Source organism: Stegastes partitus, unplaced genomic scaffold, assembly GCF_000690725.1.
Source record: "Stegastes partitus isolate 25-593 unplaced genomic scaffold, Stegastes_partitus-1.0.2 Scaffold254, whole genome shotgun sequence".
NCBI classification, from domain to species: Eukaryota; Metazoa; Chordata; class Actinopteri; family Pomacentridae; genus Stegastes; species Stegastes partitus.
In genome coordinates this window covers 587,185-607,660 of record NW_007577985.1, presented here as the reverse complement: position 1 = coordinate 607,660, position 20,476 = coordinate 587,185, and the positions used below count along the sequence as shown (strand labels likewise).

Below are 20,476 nucleotides of genomic sequence, written 5' to 3'. Positions count from 1 at the left end.
TATCTTTCCTGTCATTGTTTTTTGAAGACAGTTTTGAATATAACTACTTAGAAAGCAGATTATAGCCTTGAAGAACATGATGTGTGAGTGTGTGTTTGTGTATATGTCTACACATACTAGTATATATGCAAATGTCTACACTGGATACTGGCTTCATCCATAACATCTACCTCCTCTATTATTATCAGCCACTAATGATTCAAATTTATGATATTCTGGTCACACGACTGCTTCTTCAAAGCACTCAGAGACACTGTTTTTCCTTTTAATATGCAGAAAAAAAATTGTGACAGTTCTGAAACTTCAGCCTTTAACAAAATCGTACCTTCACCTGTAGCTTCATCACTGTCACGAGGCGTTGCCAATGTGTTCTAACAGCTTCGTTAGGCTTAATTGTCCTGTTCGTGGCTCTGCTGGTGACGAAAGAACACTGTCTCTCGCCTAAATAATGCGGCGCAGATGAGATTCTGAAGGATTTCACTCCTTGGGTGCGAGTGTGTGTATTTGTGTGTGTGTTACATCCTGGGTAATCTTCACCTGCAGTCATATGCAGTCCCTGGTGAGAGACTGTGTGACTCACGACCGGCACATCTAGCCCACGGCTTAGAGTTCTTCTGTCATGGATTTAAGCTTACACACACACACACACACACTTTAATATTTAACCTACCGCACGCACACACACATTACTACTAATCACTGCAGTATTACCACAAGCCCCCCTTTTTGACTCATCTTACACTAAAAAGTCATCTGTGCATACAAACATATTCGAGACGACGGCTTCAGGTTTTTATTTTAGCGTTAAGCTCGGGTTATTTTTTTTTTTCCCGCCGCGCGCCGCCACGTGAAGCTGACAAGGATCCTCGTCTGTTTCGCCCTCCGCATTCAAATCAAGTGAACTCGCAAACGAGGCGCCAGCGATGGCAAAACGTTGCGCTCACCTCCGCAAATTACCCCCCAAATTGCCCCCTCAGATTTCAAACCAAGCATGCAGTTGTTCTTAGCAGTTAAAATGTAAACACCACAATCAGCATTTTAATTCATGATTGCCAAACAAGCCGTAAGCTAATCACGGAGAGGAGATAATGAAAAAGCAAAAAGGCAGAGGAAGACTAAGGAGGGAGTCTGTGATTAGGTCTTGCCTGGAAATGTCTGTTTTTTTTTTTTTTTTCCTCTGCGCTCTGGGCTCTGCATTTTTAAGAAAATGCCATGTACGGCATTTTTTTTTTGTTTTTTTTTGTGATCTGCAAGCACAAGATACTTAAGTCAAAGTCAAGGTCGGTGAAAGACGTGTTCTCCCGGTGAAGTTTTTATTAAAAATTTACTTCTGTATGGAGTGTAAGACTGCAGAAGTTATTTTCCTCTTTGTTGACTCTGCCGCGCCACATAATCGGCTAATAAAACCTGTTAAAGTGCGTCTATCTGGGCTTTAGTGAGCTGATTCTCAAGAAGCGACCTAATAATTCTAAAGGCTAAGGTAATGGCTCTGGGCCTGATAGGACCTTTGGTTAGACGTATATCCAGAATCGACGGGCGTAAATGCCTTTAACCTTTTCCTCTGGATTCATTACAAAATGCTGACAGCAGGGACCTGGTGTCTGTCTTTAGGAATTATTATCTAATGACATTTCAGTGAAGTCAGGAATCTCCACTACTTCCAGACGCGGCGATGTTGTTTTAGCTGCAGTAAACCTTCTCTCTAATATTCCCACAGCTTAGTGTATAGCGCTTAATGCGGGGCAAATGATAATTTATCAAAAAAACAACCACAAGCATCAAAAACGAGTTCAGGCAGTGGCTTATTTTCCCCAAAAAGTAACCAAATCCACTGAACTCACAGCTAAATATTCACTCAAGGTCTAATTAATTATTTACCACTCACCTGTGGCAATACCAGTGTAACTGTGGAGAAAGAGAGGAGCCTTGCTGAGTCGTGTTTTTTTTTTTTTTTTTGCCAAGTATTTTATAGTTTGAGGCTACAATCACTGTTAATATTAAATGAAAGCCACTTTGTTTGTACACTCTCGGCTGTCAATAAATCATTTGAAATATTAGCAGTGTGTGTGTGTGTTGCCCCGTGCAGCCAAAGAGAAACTCCGCCGTGTTTCAGAACACTCTCCGGATGAATTGGCGAAATCTCCAGCCGCCGTTTCCTTATTAATAAATTCATTAGTGCATGAGACTGGAGGAATGAAGACATTCACTGTCCAATGACTTGCAGCGAAATTATAGGAGATACCCTGCTTGGCTGGCGATGCTGTGATATCTAAAAAGGCGGTATTAAAAATGCATTCCCTTTCCTTCCTTTAGAGGTTCCTGCAATTACTCAGTCGGTTTAGAAACACGCAGGGAGGCGTTTCCCCACATCGCCCTCGCGAGTAACTGTACATCTTTATCACTTTCCCTCCTCTCTCTAATGCCACTCCACTTCCTCTCTCACCTATACGCAGATGCAAACGCTTCCATGGCTGTACGCTGTAAAGGCGGCTGAGAAAAAAAAAAAAAAACTGCTTGTTGTTGGCCCTCATCTTTGCAGAGCAGATGGCTGCTTTTCTGCGCCACATGGCCGGCACTCAGGAGATGAGGGGAGCTCTTTAAGAAGAAAAAGACTTTCAATCTGCTTTAGCAACTGTAGCTCCTCCTCATCGTCGCATCTTTTTTTTTTTCGCATGGCGTCAGCAGCCGGCTCTTCCATTCCCAACCACCTCCACGTACCTCCACTGCAGTGGTTTGGAAAGCCCTGCCTTCATCTGGCTGCTGTTGATGATTATGTAAATACTTAATGCTTATGTAAAAGAGTCAAACACAAGGTCGCGATGTGAAGTTATTAAGATGCCAGGTTGGATGCACGGTCGACTGGTCGAGAACCCGCAACCCTCCCCCCCCCTAGTTTTTTTCTATCATGTCTCTCCAACATGTGGGAACACGCTGCATATGTATGGAGAGCTGCATTCATTATTCATGCTGAGAGTTGGTTTGAATGTGGTGGAGATGTAGGGTTATTCTGGGAGAGGGGTGGCGAGCAGAGACTCAGACTCGGGGAGTAAGTTATCCGTCTTTTTTTTTTTTTCCCTTCCATGGGTCTGCAATATTTGTATAATTCAGGTTGAGAACTGGATTTGGCCTGAAGACTGCCACAAAGAAAGGAATAATTCTTGTTTCTGGCCATCACCTTGGCTGTAATACGTGAGTGCTTACGGACAGCAGAATACAATTTTAAAATTCCAAATGGATAAAGGTAAAACTCACAATGTGGAGCATGATGTAGTCGCCCAGACGCGGGGCGCTGTCGATGCGGACGAGGATGCCGTCTTTGATGGTGGTGCTGAAGCCCACCGCCAGCCGGTCCGTCCGTGTGCTCGGCCTCTCGTTGTTGGGCCACGTGTACGTGATCAGACCCCCTCCTTTGCCGAAGATGTAGGTGGTGCCAGCTGTGGAAAATAAAGGAGAAAAAAAAAAGGAATAAAGAACAGCAGGGGTTAGATTTCTTGTCGAAGAAACAGAGGCAGATAAAAGGAGGTAAACTTCACTTGTGCGATGTACAAACATACTCTAACTAGACACCGGGGAGCACAGTGTTGTCACAAACAAGAAATTCCTGACAAACCAGTTCCAAACTAACTCCATTAGGGGCTAAATCTACTGTAATTCCTTTTGCAGCTACCTCGGAGCTACTACAGTGTAACCGTGTCGAGTTCTATATTTGGATTTTAATGGTATTCAGCCACCACCACCTTTTGGGTAGAAGTCAGCAGCTCCCCTGGCGACATCTATGACCTATCCAGCTCTTAAATATAGCCCCTTTCCAGGGAATAACAGCCGGTATTGGCCAGAATCGGATAAGTCTCCCAATCCTCATGTTTTATATATGAGACCTGCAACCAAAGAACAAAGGTTGGCACAAGAGAAAAGAGTCGGGGGGTCGAGGGGAGATCGAAGAACCTTCGGCGGGTTTAATTTGACAAATGCAGTGTGTAGCAGAAAAAAAAAAAAAGACCTCAGCACCGTCAGGGGAAGAGAAGCTCACCAGAAATGTTTGCTATTACATCATGCAGATTTGTGTCAGATTAGAGCCTGGGACTGGATCAAACTTGGCCTTGAGACATAAAAATCTGTCGAATTGTTTGTTGAGTTTTTTTTTTTTATCATCACGTGGAAACGGGAGGGAGAAAAGAAACCGAAAAAAAAAAAAGTTTCATTACTTGGTTGCAGGGTCGGATTCAGTTCCAACTTGCGAATGTTCCCTAAGGTGCGTCAGAATTAAAGCACTGAATCCTTGAGCCGCTTAGCCATCTCGTCCACATTTAGGCAAAGATAATCGAGAGATCAAAGGCATTAGACCTACAGCAGATAGACTAGTGGGTGAATCAATATGGCAGACAAAACAGACTCCTGTGGCCTGAGGGGGGGAGTGGAAAGCATTTGGCCCACCTCACAGGCTGACAGGGGATTGCTAATGAAGCCGCTGCATCAATGTATTAATTTTTATTTTTTTTTCTGCCGCCATCGTACCTTCCCTTTCTTCCGTATCACCTCCCAAACACCCACCCACCCCCCTCCACCATTTCTCTTTTCCATTCACTTCCTCTCCGAGTCACCTGAACATCTGCTTGGCCGTGTGATGGGTGCCCAGCTGTCTCACTGTTTCCCCTATGAAGCGGCCAACAATCTGCTCTGTGGTCTATAATACCCTGGAGACTGCAAGAACATATGGAAGAGAGGGACTAAGAGAGAGGGAGAGACTCGATTGACCAGATGAGCATCTCTATTTGCCTTCAGGCGCACAAACAGGTCTGCATTTTACGCAGCTCAGGTTGTCAGCGTTGCAAAACCACAAAACTAAGGTCGTCTGTGTGACAAGAAAAAATGTCCAAACGAGTGAAGCATCCCACGCCTCCGACAACTGTTTCGCTTCTTGTGACTAATAACTGTAAATGGATGGTTTAACACGGACGCCCGCCTTTGGGATTTCATTTTTCCTCCCGAACAGAAACAATGAAGTCACCCGATTGCTTTCAGAGACACAAACGAAGCTGATGAGTGCATCACCTGCCTCGAACAGCGCGTTTCATCGGCGGCGCTGCATCTGACGACGAGCCCCCGACGCCACGCGGGCGACAGATAGCAGCCTGCAACCACGGTTGCACCGGATCTGGCCCCTGCTGTCTCATTGCCTCAAAGTTTCTTGTTGCCAAAAGAGTTGAGGCAGACTTGGGATCAGTTTTCCCCGGCAAACGAGCAAACTTTGCCTATCTCATCTAACACACACTCTTTTTTTTTCTGGAGGGGATGACGATGATGAGCAGCAAAGATACAAGCACCCCGGGGAGCCAATTATCACATTGAGGAGATTTGCTTAGTGTTTCAAGAAGACAATGTTCGGCATGAAACACACAGAGGCAGCCGCACACACACACACACACACACACACGCAGCGACTGACGCACGCACTCAAATTGACGGAGGCACAAATGCACATCGTGATGCTCAAGTGTGCAAACACGTGTGCACACACGCACAAACACCGAAAACATGATGCCTTCTCACATACAATCGCACAAGTGGGTGATTATCTGCACAAGTACAGAGAAGAGAGAGAACCCGAGATCTCCGAGATGTAGCACATTTCCCTAACAACCTGCTGGGCACAGACTGCACCGGCTGCATTTCCACACGGAGAGGAAGTCCACTGCATATCAATTGGTGCATCCATTGCATGCAAAAGCATCGAGTGTGGCACCATTTCTGGCACTCATCAGAGGATTTCAGCGTTGAGGTACAACTGTATGGATGCTTTGCAAATTGTGGGGAGTAAAAAAAAAAAAAAAAAAAAAGCAGCATTCCGGTTCAACATCCAAGGTCAAGAGTTTCATTTAAATAATGACACCACAGCAAGAGGCCCTTTTTTCGGGCGACAGGGCTTTTCCATTCAAGTGTGGATGTACGGAGCACCGATATAATTAAATTTCAGCACTTTTGCAAGGAGACTAATTAGAGGGTGAGGGTAAGCAATGGCATATTTTAATATTTCCAGCATATTTTAGCAAGCGCACTCTCAATTACCTCAACCAACATCTCCTTGGGCATTAGCACAACTCTCAAATTGTTAATACGCAATGCTCCTTTCAAGGTATTTTTTTTTAAAACATGCTTTTAAAAATGTGCTATACTAAGGGCAGAATGCACAGAAATTTAAAAAAAAAAAGGCAGGTGTTTTTATTCATTAAAATAAAAGAAATAGACATGCAAGTTTCGAAAGACTGTGCAATCTACATTAGCATGAACACTGCACAGAAAAAAAAGAGTGCAACAGAAAAAGGATGCCTTTCATTGTCTGAAAAATAACTTGGTTCATTAACAAGACAACCTTTTAAGGAAAGTCTTGTGTAACAGACTGTGGTAAAGTAATGCGCTCCTGCTCTTATTTTACCTTGATTTGCATGGCATCTGTGCAGCAAAGACTTTGATACAACGACTAGGATGTTGATCCAGTCAGCTGCGTTAAAGGCAGCACGGTAAAAAAAAAAAAAGTGGTCCAATTTGTTCTCTGCTTCTCGGAAATAGCTCCAAGTGCTCTTAAGTTTAAGTTTCTCTGCTTTATGTGCCTTTTGTTATTCCCTCCGACTGTTTTTCCCGCCATTCTGGTCAATGTTGGCGTTCTTCAGATGGGCAATGACAACTTATTCCCATCATTACTTACAAGGCTGAAACATTAAACAGCAGTAAGCAGCAGAAATTAGGTGTTCAGTCGACGCAAAGGCTTTCACAGCCATGAAGCCTGGTGAAAAGCCAACTGCAGGGAAAATATCATCAAAGGAATCAAATCTACAAACAGATTACTGCACAGGATGTTATTTTGGTGGATCAGAGGGGACTTTCATCTCCATCTTTGAATAATGCAATCTTACTATGGCCAGTGGGTATTGGATAGAGGCCATCTGAAATCTAATTGTAGCACACGGGTGCTCCATTGATTTGAGAGTGAAAGGATGGGAGATAGGAAGCCCTTTGAAAGGAATAATGACCAAAGCTGATTTTCTTTTATTATTCTTTGAAAGTTGACAATAACTCAAGGTAAAATGCATCCAAATTAAGGCTGGAACTCGAATACTACTTCAATTATTATCTCGATTAACCAGCTAGAGCTCTGCTGGTCTGTAAAACGCCAACAAATGGTTAAAAATGTGATTCAGGTGTTTTCCAAATCTTCAAATGTCTTGTTTTGCCCATAACCAAAAGATATTCAGTTTAATGTCATAGAGGAGGAGAAAAAAAACAACAGAAAATAGTCACATTTAAGAGGCTAAAATCAGAGACTTTTTTTTTCCTCTCCAAAATAGTTCACCATTATTCTAATAGTTGACACTTCAAATGACTCCAGATGAAAACAAACAACTAAAAGCTAGTGGTGTTAGTTGAAAAATAGAGCCAATGCACTTATGCATTACTCACCAGCGTTGTGATTTATTGCATCTGCAGCACGCCTCCGTTTAGAGGCAAACTGTGGATGAGAGACTAGGTCAAAGCCTTGGCCTCTATTTCACAGAGGTCCCCCGAGGCGTGGAAGAGCAGACAGAAGGTCAGGACACCTGTCTGCAGAACAGAACTATGTTCTGTCCTTCAGGCCCCCACGTGACGTTACCCAACTACAGGAGGATACAGTATTTTCACACAGAGCCAGAAATCACAGAAGGTCACTGCTTTCAATACACCTGACCAGCGGGCGGAAAATAAAAAAAAAAAAGCCCTGGTGCAGCTAACAAGATGGAAGCCACCGCTGCAATCCTCAGCTTAATAGTGATTAAAAAAAAATAATGGAAAACATTTATTTATACCACTCCTCGCTCTCTATCTTCCGCATGCACATTTAAACTTTACCAGGCTACAATGCTATCTATAAAAGAGCAACAAGAGTAGAGCAGCTGCTGTTCAACGTCTGCTATAACTGGGTAATTGCTTGTATTCAGACTTCACACCACGCTGTGATAAATCCCTCTATGTAGAGGTAGCAGACTTACAGTAAAAGACTGTCCAGCTGCAAAGGCTGCAAAGAGGGAGGCAGTCAAGGTTTTTTTTCTTCTTCTTGTGGAAGCTGGATTGGGTAGTTTTGAGTGTACCTTTGTGTGCCAGTGTGTTTACGGACAACCACAAAGAAGAAGGTGGCACCAGCAGCTACCCACAAGGCACAAAACTGCAGTGGGTAAAAAAGCTCTAAACTCCAACTGCGTTTGAGTACGCACGCACGCACGAACGCACGAACGCACGAACGCACGGTAATCTGAGCAGACACGTACGAGTCTGAATTTTTTTTTTTTTGCGCACATCATCCGCGCACGCTTCCTCTCCTTGCTGCGTGTTGTTTATGTGCTTTTATGTCTTTCCCCTTGTTATCTCTTGGGCTTTCTGCAGCGCTCGCACCCCAGGGGACGGAGCGAGAAGACAAACACGGTTTGATGTGGTCGAATTTTCTGCCATCGGAGAATGAGGAAAAGAAAGAGGAGTCTTAAAAAAATAAAAAATAAAAAAATAACAACAACAACAAAAAAAAAAACCATCCTGAAAGTGAGATGCAAAATGTAATTGCCTCCTCAATCATGTTCAAAAGAACTCTATCATTACAATAGTTTCCCCTGCTGTGTTTCATACATGGGGAATTATTAGGCCTGCTGTCCTTCACACGCAACTACAATAAAGAATCATTGAGAGAGGAATCGAATTGTGAGATACTGAGCTGTGTAATCACTGGAATTTATCTCCATTTTACAACCTCTTATCATTTCATAATTCATACTTCCAACTGTTGCCTCTCCCCTCTGGGATGGAGCGAGGGAAGGGCTGATGATTGAATGTTCTCTCTCTCTCTCTTCTTCCCTTTTGCTCTATCTTCAATCAGTTGCCAGAAGCAAGTTTAGAGGAAATGGCTAGAATACGACTAAAACGCGCTGTTGGACTCGGATGTATTTCTATGGCTTGGATGCACACACAACACAAAATGCGGCCGGCCTCTCTCTCTCTCGCTACGTTGTCACTCCACACGGCGGCCATGTGTCCCATCTCTCATCAGCGACGCCGAACAAAATGCAGAATATGATTGATGAAGGGCAGTGTGTTGTGAAGAATGGCTATGTAAAGAAAACAGCTAGCCGCGAATGATTTACACTGTCTGTTTCCCACCCCCCCGTTATAATAAGCTGTAGCATTACCGCGCTGTATGGATTCACGCGCCAAAAACCAGGGGTAATGGAAGAAAAACAGAGGAGAGAGACAGAATGGACAGAGCGGAGATAGTGGAAGCTGTATTATGATGTATGTGCAGACAGAAAACTGTAAAACACACAAAGAGGAACGATTTGTTTCCATCGAGATTTGCTCGTAGCAAGATAAAAAAATAAAAAATACAAAAATGTAATTAAATTTCATGTAGGCTACACAATGATGTTGTGTCAGGTAAGCAAGTAAGGAAGCTTTCATGTGTAAACTTAACAACAGTGTCAAAAGGTTGCAAGGAAGAAAAAAAAAAAACACATGAAGAAACCACAAACAGTCCGCAATTATAGCTTGAGGGAGTTATTTCCCAGCATGCACAGCGGATTGTATAGCCTTCTCGACAATGTATAACATTTTGTTGGACTCATATTCGAACTTTATGAGCCGGAGCCCCACTAGCAAACGCAACAAAGCGAGGCAGAGGGGCTCAGGCAGCTTCCGCAGGCTGCGAAGCAACCGGGATGATAAAGTCTGAGCCGCTGGGCAGCAGCTCGGCTCGCTGGGATTGAGCAGTCATATAGTACAGTGGTAGTATTTGTGCTACGGTTGCCCAACAATGCCAGGAGAAGCCGAGGCCTCTCTCTGCTGCTGTGGGATTTAGTGTTGACAGTTTACTTGGAATTGGTTTGTTGGTGCCAGTGCGGAGGGATTGCAGGTGTGTGACAGGAAACAACCGACATCAAGAGGCAACGCGGGGACACATTGTGCCGCCTGCCGCAGTGTGAGGCAGCAGCAAACTATTGTTTTCATTATCAATGAATCCGCTGATTGTTTTTGCGAGGTTTGTTCATAATTCCTTCTGTTAATCAGGTAGTGTTATCTGATCATAATAAAGTTGCCAGATTTGCTGCAAGTAGACGAGTCATACAGTATCCCACCATCATGGTTCTGATTTTGCAAGAATCCAGACAATATTCCCTAAACCAGGGGTGTCCAATCCTGGTCCTCGAGGGCCACAATCCTGCATGTTTTAGATGTTTCCTTCTTCCAACACACCTGATTCAGGATTGTTATCAGGCTTCTGCAGAGCTTGATGATGAGCTGATCATCTAAATCAGGTGTGTTGGAAGAGGGAAACATCTAAAACATGCAGGATTGTGGCCCTCGAGGACCAGGATTGGACCCCCCTGCCCTAAACAATTACAAAAAGACATCTTTAGTGCCAGCATTTTATGGTGAGATACGTGCAAAAGCATCACATGTCCATAACATGTCCTTTCCCCACCCACACACCTCTTGATATAAAGGCTAACACATAAAATCAGAAAATATTATCATATGAAATTATGGAAGATATTGCTGGTCTATCAAGATACAGCCAGCATATCTGGCCCTTATAATGACCAAGATCTTAAAACTAAAGGTTTATCAATTAACAAGTTTGTTCTCAATTCACTTTGTCAGCTGATCCCTAGCGCATAATGTAGCATGACTGGTGTTACATTTTGTACACTGTGTTTAAGTGTGTTTGGCTAAAATTGAAGTGTTCCTCACACTTTGGTCACAATATGTATTCTTTTATCACTTGGTGTAACTTTAGCTGTTGATCCGGTGGTTCTGTGTGAAGTAAAACATGTTAAACAATCTGTAAAAGTGCATGCACAGGCAGGCAGTGGTGGAAAGTACCGTTTTATGCTACTTTATACTTCCAATATATCACATTTTAAATTAAAATATTGCACTTTCTACTCCACTACATTCATCTAACAGCTTTAGCTACTTTAAAGCTAAAGATCTTACACAATGGATGATACATCAAGCTTTTAAAACAGCATATTGTTGGCTTCTTCCTAAAAGCAGTGGCTCACATTTCAGAGTTCTATGAGTTGCTACCAGCTCCAGCAAATAGTGACTTTTCCCTCTAAGCGTCTTCATGTTTTCAATTCAGTAAATATTCCAGTGATCCAAAGTCTCAGCAAAAAATCAAAGATTACAGATAAAGCCCAAAACCTAAAAAACAGATCCAGAAGTTAGTTTTTTATCCTCTCCTATCTGATTTATCTGCTGTTCCTGTATATAAAAACTGGATGTAGTTCAAACTTGCAGCAGCTACAACAGTAACATGCAGCTGATGCTTCACTATTTCTAGTTAAATGCTGTTTTATATATCAGTTAGCAGGACCAAAGCAGGACTTCAACTCATTAACTACATTTCTCTGCCAATGCTTCACTTAAGCAGAATTTTTCATCCAAGACTTCCACTCGTTTGCTGCATTGGTGCTTTTATTGGATTTAAATACCTCCTCCGCGACTGCAAACAAGAACTTTCGGATTATTTAGTCCTTCCTTAGCTCAGATTTAAGTGCTGCGAATTACATGACATCTTCACACTTGTTGCACTCACTGGGAGTCCAGATTTTTTCCCCTGGACACCGTAAACTTGGACTAAACCCGGGCCGGCACAATGAATCACGTAAGGGACATCCAACGACAACGCAGTGAGACGGTTCAATCAGAAAGTTCTTATCTCTGTCGTCACCCTTCACTGGCGGGGGACATACTTGACATGTTTCGATGATGAACAGCTTGATTTGCCATCTGTATCGTGTTGCTGAGGGAGGAGTTGTGGGGGGGGAGATGTGGAGATGGCGGACAGGGGAGAAAACGAGTTTTTTTTTTGCAGGAGAAGGAGGACAGACATGGAGACTAGAGAAACACAGATGGAGAGAGAGAGTCAAGTGGCGCCGATGTGAGTCTGAGATGTTCCAAGCTACATCCCCTACACCACCCCCCAAACTCTCTCAGTGCAACAGGGAAAGGCTTTGTAACGTTGGCTCCTTACCCAGAGGCATGTCAAATCATCCTCAGATCGCTACAGAGGAGCGGGAGGATCGACTCACAGACACCCATTAACGAAGCAGTCGTGTATCCTCACTTCAGCTTCATGTAACACTGCAAAGGCGCAAATGTGAGTACACAGAAGTGAAAAATACCCACACACACACACACTCCAACAGCAGAAGGTGGGCCATAGCAACTCCCCTCTCATTACCGCAAAACTCGGATAGCCGGTCTCACCCTCGTCTCCCCCCCCTCCTGCTGCATTACTGACACTCCTCTCCGCCGTAATGGCGAGCGGACAGAGAGGAAGGGCTTTAAATGATTTTTTTTTTTTTTTCCTCCGGTGCTCTGGAGATGTCAGCTCCTATTCTCTCTGGTTGGGAAAAAGGAAAGAGGAAGAGAGAAGGGGGTCTGAAGAGGATTTCAGAGGCTGGGGGGAAGTAGAGAAGGGGGGAGGTTTGCAGCTGAGATCCACACAGCACTCTAGGCTACAAAGAAGACCTGTCTGCTGACTTTAATGCTGCTCGCTGCCACCAGTAGAATTTTTAGAGAGGGAGGGGGGGGGAGAGAAGACGTCGCAAGGAGATGAAAGGAAAAAGAGGTACAAGGTAGAAGAGATGCAGAAAGGATGCCGGCTAAAGGAGGAAGAGACAGACAGACAAAGATGGGCAGCGAAGGTGGAGCAAAGTCAGCTTGAGCTGGCATAAACACACACACAAAGATCGCGAATAAGAAGCCGGGACGCTGGCACACCAAAGCTCTGTTAAAAACCTGACTCAATCCCCCTGCTTCTCCTTCTTTTTTTTCTTTTTTTTTCTATGGCGAAAAATTAGCATTCTGTCAGCTCCAGTGTTGATGTTCACACTGCTCTCAGCGAAATTAGGACATGAGTGTCTCCTTCCCATCATTCATAATGCATGACGCACAATGTGTGTGTGAGGCGGATCACTTCAGAGGCAGGCCACACCAAACCCTGCTGAGGATTAGGTGAAGAAGATCTCCTAAAGAATAAGGGATTCCAAGATGGCTCCGAGTGGAAGCATCATTTATAATTGAATCTTCCCCAGAGGATAGTGCAGCCTGTCTGCCTTTGCCAAGGCTTCGCGGAGAGCCCAGAACTCTACTCTCTCTCCCAGTCTGCCTCTGTCTCTCCTTCTCCCCCCTTTTTCTCTCTCTCTGCAATAAGTGAAAGACCCTCCTGCACAAATACAACACAGCGAACCTCAGCCACTGATCTTATCCCAAGGCCTTCAAGACTCAAACCCCAGTTGGAAACGTTTGCTCATACTGAACTTGCAGACTTTTTTTTTTTGTTTGTGTTGGGTCGAACGTAAAGTTTACATTTTGTAGACACAACATTAACTTGTGTGTTGCTCTGTGGAAAACACCTATTATAATAATACCACTTTTATTCTTTCAGTCATGAAACTGAGAGGTAAGAGCACCGAAGACACCGATCTGGAGGTTAAACATTTCACAGTGAACCTGCTTTTTTAATGGCATTGAGAAGATTAAGCTGAGAAAATGCATAGAGGCTTTCTTCATTCATGATCTCACAAGTTGGTTTAGAGTTATTTAATAATAAAAAAAAAAGACCTTTGCACTTAATTAGCAGTTTTCATGAGCCGGCCAACCTTTTGTGTTTGCATCATGTACACACACAGATGGCCTTACAAATTCCTGCTGCTGTTATCAAGCTATTTCACTGACAGACACTTGGCAGCGGGTAATTCGCAGTGTACCATGCAAACACTGCAAAACTAGCAAACAGGGATGTGAACATTGACCGATAACCAAATAGCCATAGATTTGGCTTCGCGCGTGAAATCCTCTTTACGGAAATGGAAAGAAATGTGTTCAATGTGTTTGTTAGACATTGAGGATTCATATCAGGGATTTTGATGGATCAGAATGAGCCTTTTGGGGCGAGTGACAGTAAATATGATCAGTACATGTGCAGCAAAGGCGATGAGTCTGTGTCACCTTGTTTGATCGAAACATGCATTTCGGACCGTTTCATGAACAAAAGAGGTAGTATTTTGACTAAATGAAACCCCAATAAGAAGATCTGGAAACTTTGGGGCGCAATAAAATCTCTTTCATGAAAAGAAGCTCTACATGCAAGAAAAACACCATCCTTTTCTCTAGCATTGTCTTGTGCAACTGTGTGGTAATTTATACTGTTTATTTAACTTTTTTTTTTTTCTTCTCTTAAGTTTCTGTTCAGACGTCTTCGAGTGAATTGATAGGGCCGTGTGTTTTTCCCCCCCTCCATCCTTCTCTATTGGATGATAAAGGTCCTCTGTTGGAACATGTCGGCTGAATAAAGAGCAGACCCTTCCAGAGAGGCAGATAGAGTTGCAGGGGTTATTTTTCACATGATGTCAACAAACCACTGCAACAAATGGATTTTTGCTAGTTCTGTTTGTTTGCCTAAGACTAGTTGTGTGCAGAATGTAATAAGTCCAGATGGATTGACTATCTGTCTGTTCGCCGCACCAAGAAACGGGCAGGCGGCGGTTGCTTGATGGTAGGTAGCTGTTGTTAAAGGTGACGTATCGTGCACGCTCTCAGAGCTATGGTTTTATTCTATGGGAATGTATTTGCATCATTTATTATACTGGCACTTAATGCAGCACCTGAAACTAATTTTTCCTGTTTCTTTCAAGTCTCAGTCTGGTTACTGATTAAACCCCTAAAAACTCATCTGTGTATCAAAGTTACATATTTTCTTTTTTCATTGAAAGTGCAGATCTATGAGTTACCTCCATCAAACACTGTAAAACTACTACACAGTGGAAAGTGTTGATGTTGGAGAAACTTAGCCATAGATTAGGTTTGTTACGTATGAAATCTGACACCCCATTGGTCCACTTCACTTTCAAGGTAGAAATGCTCAACTGTGGAATTAACTGTTTTTGTTATTTACTCATGCTATAGGTTCTAGCTAATAAAATCTTACTTTAACCATCGCAAGATCTCAATGAGACCAGGCTGTTCTGATTTACCAGGTTCTGGAAACTCTCCTACTACAGACTTCTCTGCTGCCTCCAGAGGTTTCAAAAACAAACAATGGTGGCCGGATTTGTCCTTTTCTTCCCTTTTTCTTTACACAAAATGTCGACTTCCTAAATCCATTTGTACATTTGTACCAAAAGATGTTCGTGGACAATGCAAACAACACTCTGAATAACCCCACCGACACTATAACCCACAAAAGATATTGAACTGGTGGCTATTTGTGGGGGGAAGTAGAGGTATAGAGTTTAACTTGCAGGAGTTACTTTTACATATGTTTCTCTCAAGTTTGGGAACTTTGACCATGACTCCTGCCTCCTCACATCAGCATACGCATGATGTAAAATCCTAAAAGAAAAAGAAAAAAAGCGATAAAGAAAGCTACATATTGTTTTCGCCTCCTTCCTTCTCACGTCTGGCAGGAAAAGGAAGTATGAAAGTGTGAGAAGCGCTAATTAAGATGGCGCTTCTGCATATAGCCCTCTCTCACATACAGTAATTGCAGTTTTAAATCGAAGGTGACAGCAATAAACAAAATGTTGGAAACTGAAGGAGACACCGAGCCTTAGTTTTCCATAGCCGCCTTGTCAGCTCACCCATTCTCCCGGCATGCCGGCAGTGTGTTTCTATTACAGCTGGATTCTATTTATAAAGCAACTTGAGAATCTCTGTCTCATATGCCCACCTGCCTTTGAAGAACATGGATTAGAGAACCAGATGGACAGATGCTAAAAGGAATCAGCATCTTGTATGAAGCCGGGCTAATCTTCCCTTTGATATTGACAACATCAAATAGAAAAAAAAAATAAAAAATACTTGAACCTAAAATGCTATACACGGTGATGGCTCTTCCTCGCAGGGAAAAAAACAAACAATGCAATCACGCTGACAATACAGATCTGTGTTTTGGAGATCAAAATCAAACTGTGAATAAACTTGCCTGACAACCTTTTGTTTTGTGTGTGTGTGTGTGTGTGTGTGTGTGTGTTTGCCGGGTGCCCCCCTTTTGTCTGAATTTGATGATTGCCCGTTGAAACACAGCTTCATTGTCTTCCTCTAAAGATAGACCAGCTGTGCCTGTGGTTGGCATAGCAACCCCACATCCCCGCCACCGCCGTCTGTGTCAAACCTGACATCATTTGAAACCCCTGCCTACATCAAACACCTTTACATCTCATTGATTAGCTCCGGCTCCTCCCAAATAATCACGAGCAGAAGCACTTAGCCGTGCATCGCAATGCACCTCCCACACCTCCTGTACAGTCTCGCATCTCGCACAAACTGAGAAAAACACACACACACACATAGACACACAGGCTGGCGCGCGAGACAGAAAAAAAAAAAAAATTCAATCAAGTTTGTACTTTTCAGAAGTTTACTCAGCCGCCTCCCTCTGAGCCAAGGACTTCAATTCCACAGTAACATTTAAGGCGGCGCTCACTCTGTCCCTGCTGTTCTCACTAAACAACTCTCCAATTTAAGCTGAGGCCTGCCGTCAATGGCAGCCTTGATGAAGTGATTGGTTTTGACAGGTAGTTCTTATTTCAGTGTGACGCTCACGGCAACCTTTAAGGTACAGAGAACTCGCCGTTTAAGTGCTCCGGTCCGCCGTTCTTTTATGGAAGCAATCAGCGCACGGTGATGGTTATTCATCAGAGCCAATCACAATCCATCTCTGTGCGGTAGAGCGCCCTCCCAACCTTGATGGGGCTCCTCAGGTATTGTTTCACGCGACAGAAGTGTTTAATAAGATGTTGGAGAGTGAGACTTTGACCTGAGATTTGAGTACTGGTGGCAGTAGGTGAGACATTTGCAGGTACAGGTGAGGTTGGAGAGTCACTTGAGGAAGAACAAGACTGATTACAAGGTGACAAATTACAGAAATAAACTACACACGAGTAGAAAAGCATTTTGATGATGATGCATCCGTACAACACAAGAATGGTTTCTGGCATTCCAACAGAACTCAACTACATTCTCAATTATGTTTTTAGGGGAACTGTATTTTCTGCCAGATTACATTTGTTGGTAAATGTATCATAAATATGTCTTTAATCAACGTATCTTTGCCATTTATTTAAATGCTGCACTCCTTTAAGCCGACTAATCATATATTGAATGTGACTTATCACCTTGGTAACTCAGAAAAATGGAGGAGACGCTTTAAACGTGTAGTGAAAGGGTCATATTTTAACCCAACCAATGGTATTTTCCCGAACTCTAATTTTGCTCTGCCGTGTAGTTTTGGTGCCTAAACCAAACCAGGTGGCAAGAGAAACTTAATTCTGAGAATGATGGCCCTTGTCCATCACAGAACAGAAACTCTTATTTTGTGAATAAAGTTCTGGTCTCTGGTTTATGTCTCCATCCAACCTCCTACCTCTTAACATGGACTTTGAACAAAAGTAAAGTACCCACAAAACTTAATTTAGACTGCAGTTAGGTTGCACAGAACGGAACTTAGTGGAAACAGGGTTGACTTTTACACTCAGGTACAAATCCAATCAAACAACTATGGACGTTCTTGGGCGGAGCTCTTAATCACCATCATCAAAGCGCAAAATCTATATCTTTTGGAATAATGGTCTTTATTCCTCCAGTAGAATTCTACAGACTTGTCAATCCATGCAAAGTATGATTACAGCCTTTCTGGTGACTCATGGTGGCCCAACGCCTTCCTCATGTAACTTCACACATTGTCAGAATAATGGAGACAGAGAGAAATTTTTCATTTCAATGGATGAATGAAGGACAGTAACGGATTAGTGATGCCTTTCGTGATTATTGGGACCATTATGGGACCATTATAGAACCATTATAGGACCATTTTATTAATCACTAAGACCCAAGCTACACAAACCAAGCTTTTCACTCTGGTCACAAAAGGTATTTGTCATGAATAACCCTTCATGTCTCTCTGCAGTTGTTGATTTCAACCCTAACAACTCACCTCAGTGTGACAAAGTTACATATTTAGATTTTATTTTTTTTGACAAAACTGTACAAATTTGCTTCCTCATCTATGACTACACTAAAACACTAAAAATATTTGCATTAGACACAATAGCAGGTGAAGTAATTCAGCCATACATGTCTGAATGAAATGTTTTCCAATTTGACTTTGTTGTTAATTTGTCATCTCGTTGTTCCAACACCTAAATCCAGGTACAATTATACAGGAGCATGTCTGTTTGACTTATTGTAACTGGGTTACAGGTTTAGTTCAGAGGAGCATTTTCTTTGATACTGCACACCCCTGATGACAACAGCTCTGCAAACAGAGATGTACCTCAGGCTACTGATGAGGAGGGATTAGTTTTTGTGCCAATTATGAATCAGGTCACACCAGAGAAGTGGAATTTGTAATATGGCACAGTGATTTAAAGTGCAGATATATGTGCTCTGAGTGGCACAATGGCCAAGTTAAAATACATACAGTCAGTGGTACCAAGAGTTAACCTCATCGGCCTTGACCCTGTAGTGTTAGCTTCGCAAACTCAATGTCCAAAATTGAAAGCCAGAAAAATCTTCCATGTCCATTGTTGGAAAACATTGACATTCAGCTTCTGTGGCCAAGGCTGGAGAACAGTAAAAAGGGGCCATGACTTCTAAAGCTGATGGATTTTCTGAAAGTCTTTCTCCAGAATCCAAACGTCTTGAGCTGAAAAACTTCCACAAGAATGTTGGAGATGCATCGTTTGTTTGTGCAAGTGTTGCGCAACATGTAAGGAAATATCTATAAGCATGGGATTTCGATTAGACAGTACAAACATGAAATACATTAGCGTCGACTGTGACATATTAACGACTAAACAAACCTTACCTGTCACCTATGAATAAGTGTAAAATTAAAATTTTTTACCATTTTCGCAATCAAACAAAATAGTAGAGTGAATTCTCTACACTACATTGCATGTTCTTTTCTATTTATTTCCTTTAATTTGTCACCTATCTGTGTATATCTTGAATGAATGAAAGTTTTTTTTTCATTTTAGTCTTTCTCCTGGTGTAAAATACACACACACACACAAAGACACACTATGAGATAAATAGCGCATTCCCTCACCGAGACAGTCTTTATCATTGCAACTGGGATCCGATATTGGAATGGTACTCTGTAGTCGCTGTTTTCCAATTCCCTCCGGCAGGTGGTTTGACTTCAGCCCTCTATTGAACGTGTCAACCTTATAATTAATGCCCTCCCTCTCTTCAATTCCCCTCCACTCCGTCCTCTCCATTCTTCTCCCAACTCCTCTTCCTCCACCATTGACCAGCTACCTTAACGGACTCTTGCCGGTAGTTCTTAGCCAATGCTCCAAGGACATTAAGCTCCAGACAAAAACGCAGCACTGACTTAAACCATGGGAGGAAAATTTGGCAGCGGAGGGCGCAATCCATCTCCTCGCAAGCGATTTAGCCACCAAGCCACGGAGAGGTCGGTCCTGCACCACCTCCTCCGTTATCTGTTTCCAATCCTTTATCACGAATGGGTTCAGGTGGAGCAGGGGAGGGGAAGGTAACAATGGAGACAGATGCCTAAAAGACCACTGCCACACAGCCTATCTGCAAATAAACAAGAAGGAGTTGCGATCGATGAGCAGGGGGAGGAACGGGGACAGATGTGGGGTAAAGGGTTCTTCTTGAAAGCTGTAATTAACAGAATCCTTAAGCGGTAGTTATGGATCGGCGATAGGCAGAAGGGCGTACGTAAGTCTGGCTGAGGACAAGACGAGGACAGCAAATGAGCAAACGTTGGAGGAGATTTCTGCATGCGAGCCTGACAGCGAGCTTGTGTGGAAGCTGGTGTGGATGTGTATGCCGATCAGAGGCCGAGGCTTAGCTGAGTATGCCTGGGGTGAGTTTGAGAGGGCCTGCGGGAGTTTGGAGGGCAGCGGGATGGAACATGCTGGCCTCTCAGTGTTTCTTAGTGTCGGCCTAATTAAAGGCTAAGCCAAAAAGCTCTCCATGTTGTTGCTGCTGTGCTTTGTGTGTAAGCATGTGGATGCGCTCACGACTTGAAGTCCAAGGGTTTGAAAATCTCTGCTCACTTAAATGTTTTCCAGTTCCTAAATACTCCAAGTCAATTTGTTTTCGCAAACTTGTCGGGGGCCCCGTGACCTCAGTTTAAATCTCAAAAGTCTCATGACGCCAGATAAAAGAGGTGTTAAGCTGTCATGTGGATTCGGGTATGGCCTATTTTTGCTTTCAGAAACGGCTTAAAATTGATTAAATTGATATCATGCCCTTCGAAATGTGCTGGCACTACTACACAGAATACTACTGCATAGAGTAAATCAAGCGCTTTCATGAATGTTTATTTTCAAAAGTCATTTTTTCAAGGACTGCTCGCTCCTTCAGAGAATGGAACAAGAGAGCCTTGTAAAATTGAAGCTTTTGGGTAGCATTA

General features: G+C 43.1%; 1 protein-coding gene across 1 annotated transcript in view; it reads right to left on the bottom strand.

Annotated features, from left to right (window-relative positions):
- Window positions 1–3,252: 3,252 nt before the first annotated feature.
- The window catches only part of nrxn3b (neurexin 3b), a gene marked incomplete at its 3' end in the record, with an annotated part of 274,338 nt that continues 257,114 nt past the window's right edge, over window positions 3,253–20,476 (bottom strand). The window contains exon 18 of the mRNA XM_008281996.1: window positions 3,253–3,434. Within this exon, the coding sequence (XP_008280218.1) occupies window positions 3,253–3,434 (182 nt within the window). The remainder of the gene's footprint in view (window positions 3,435–20,476) is intronic.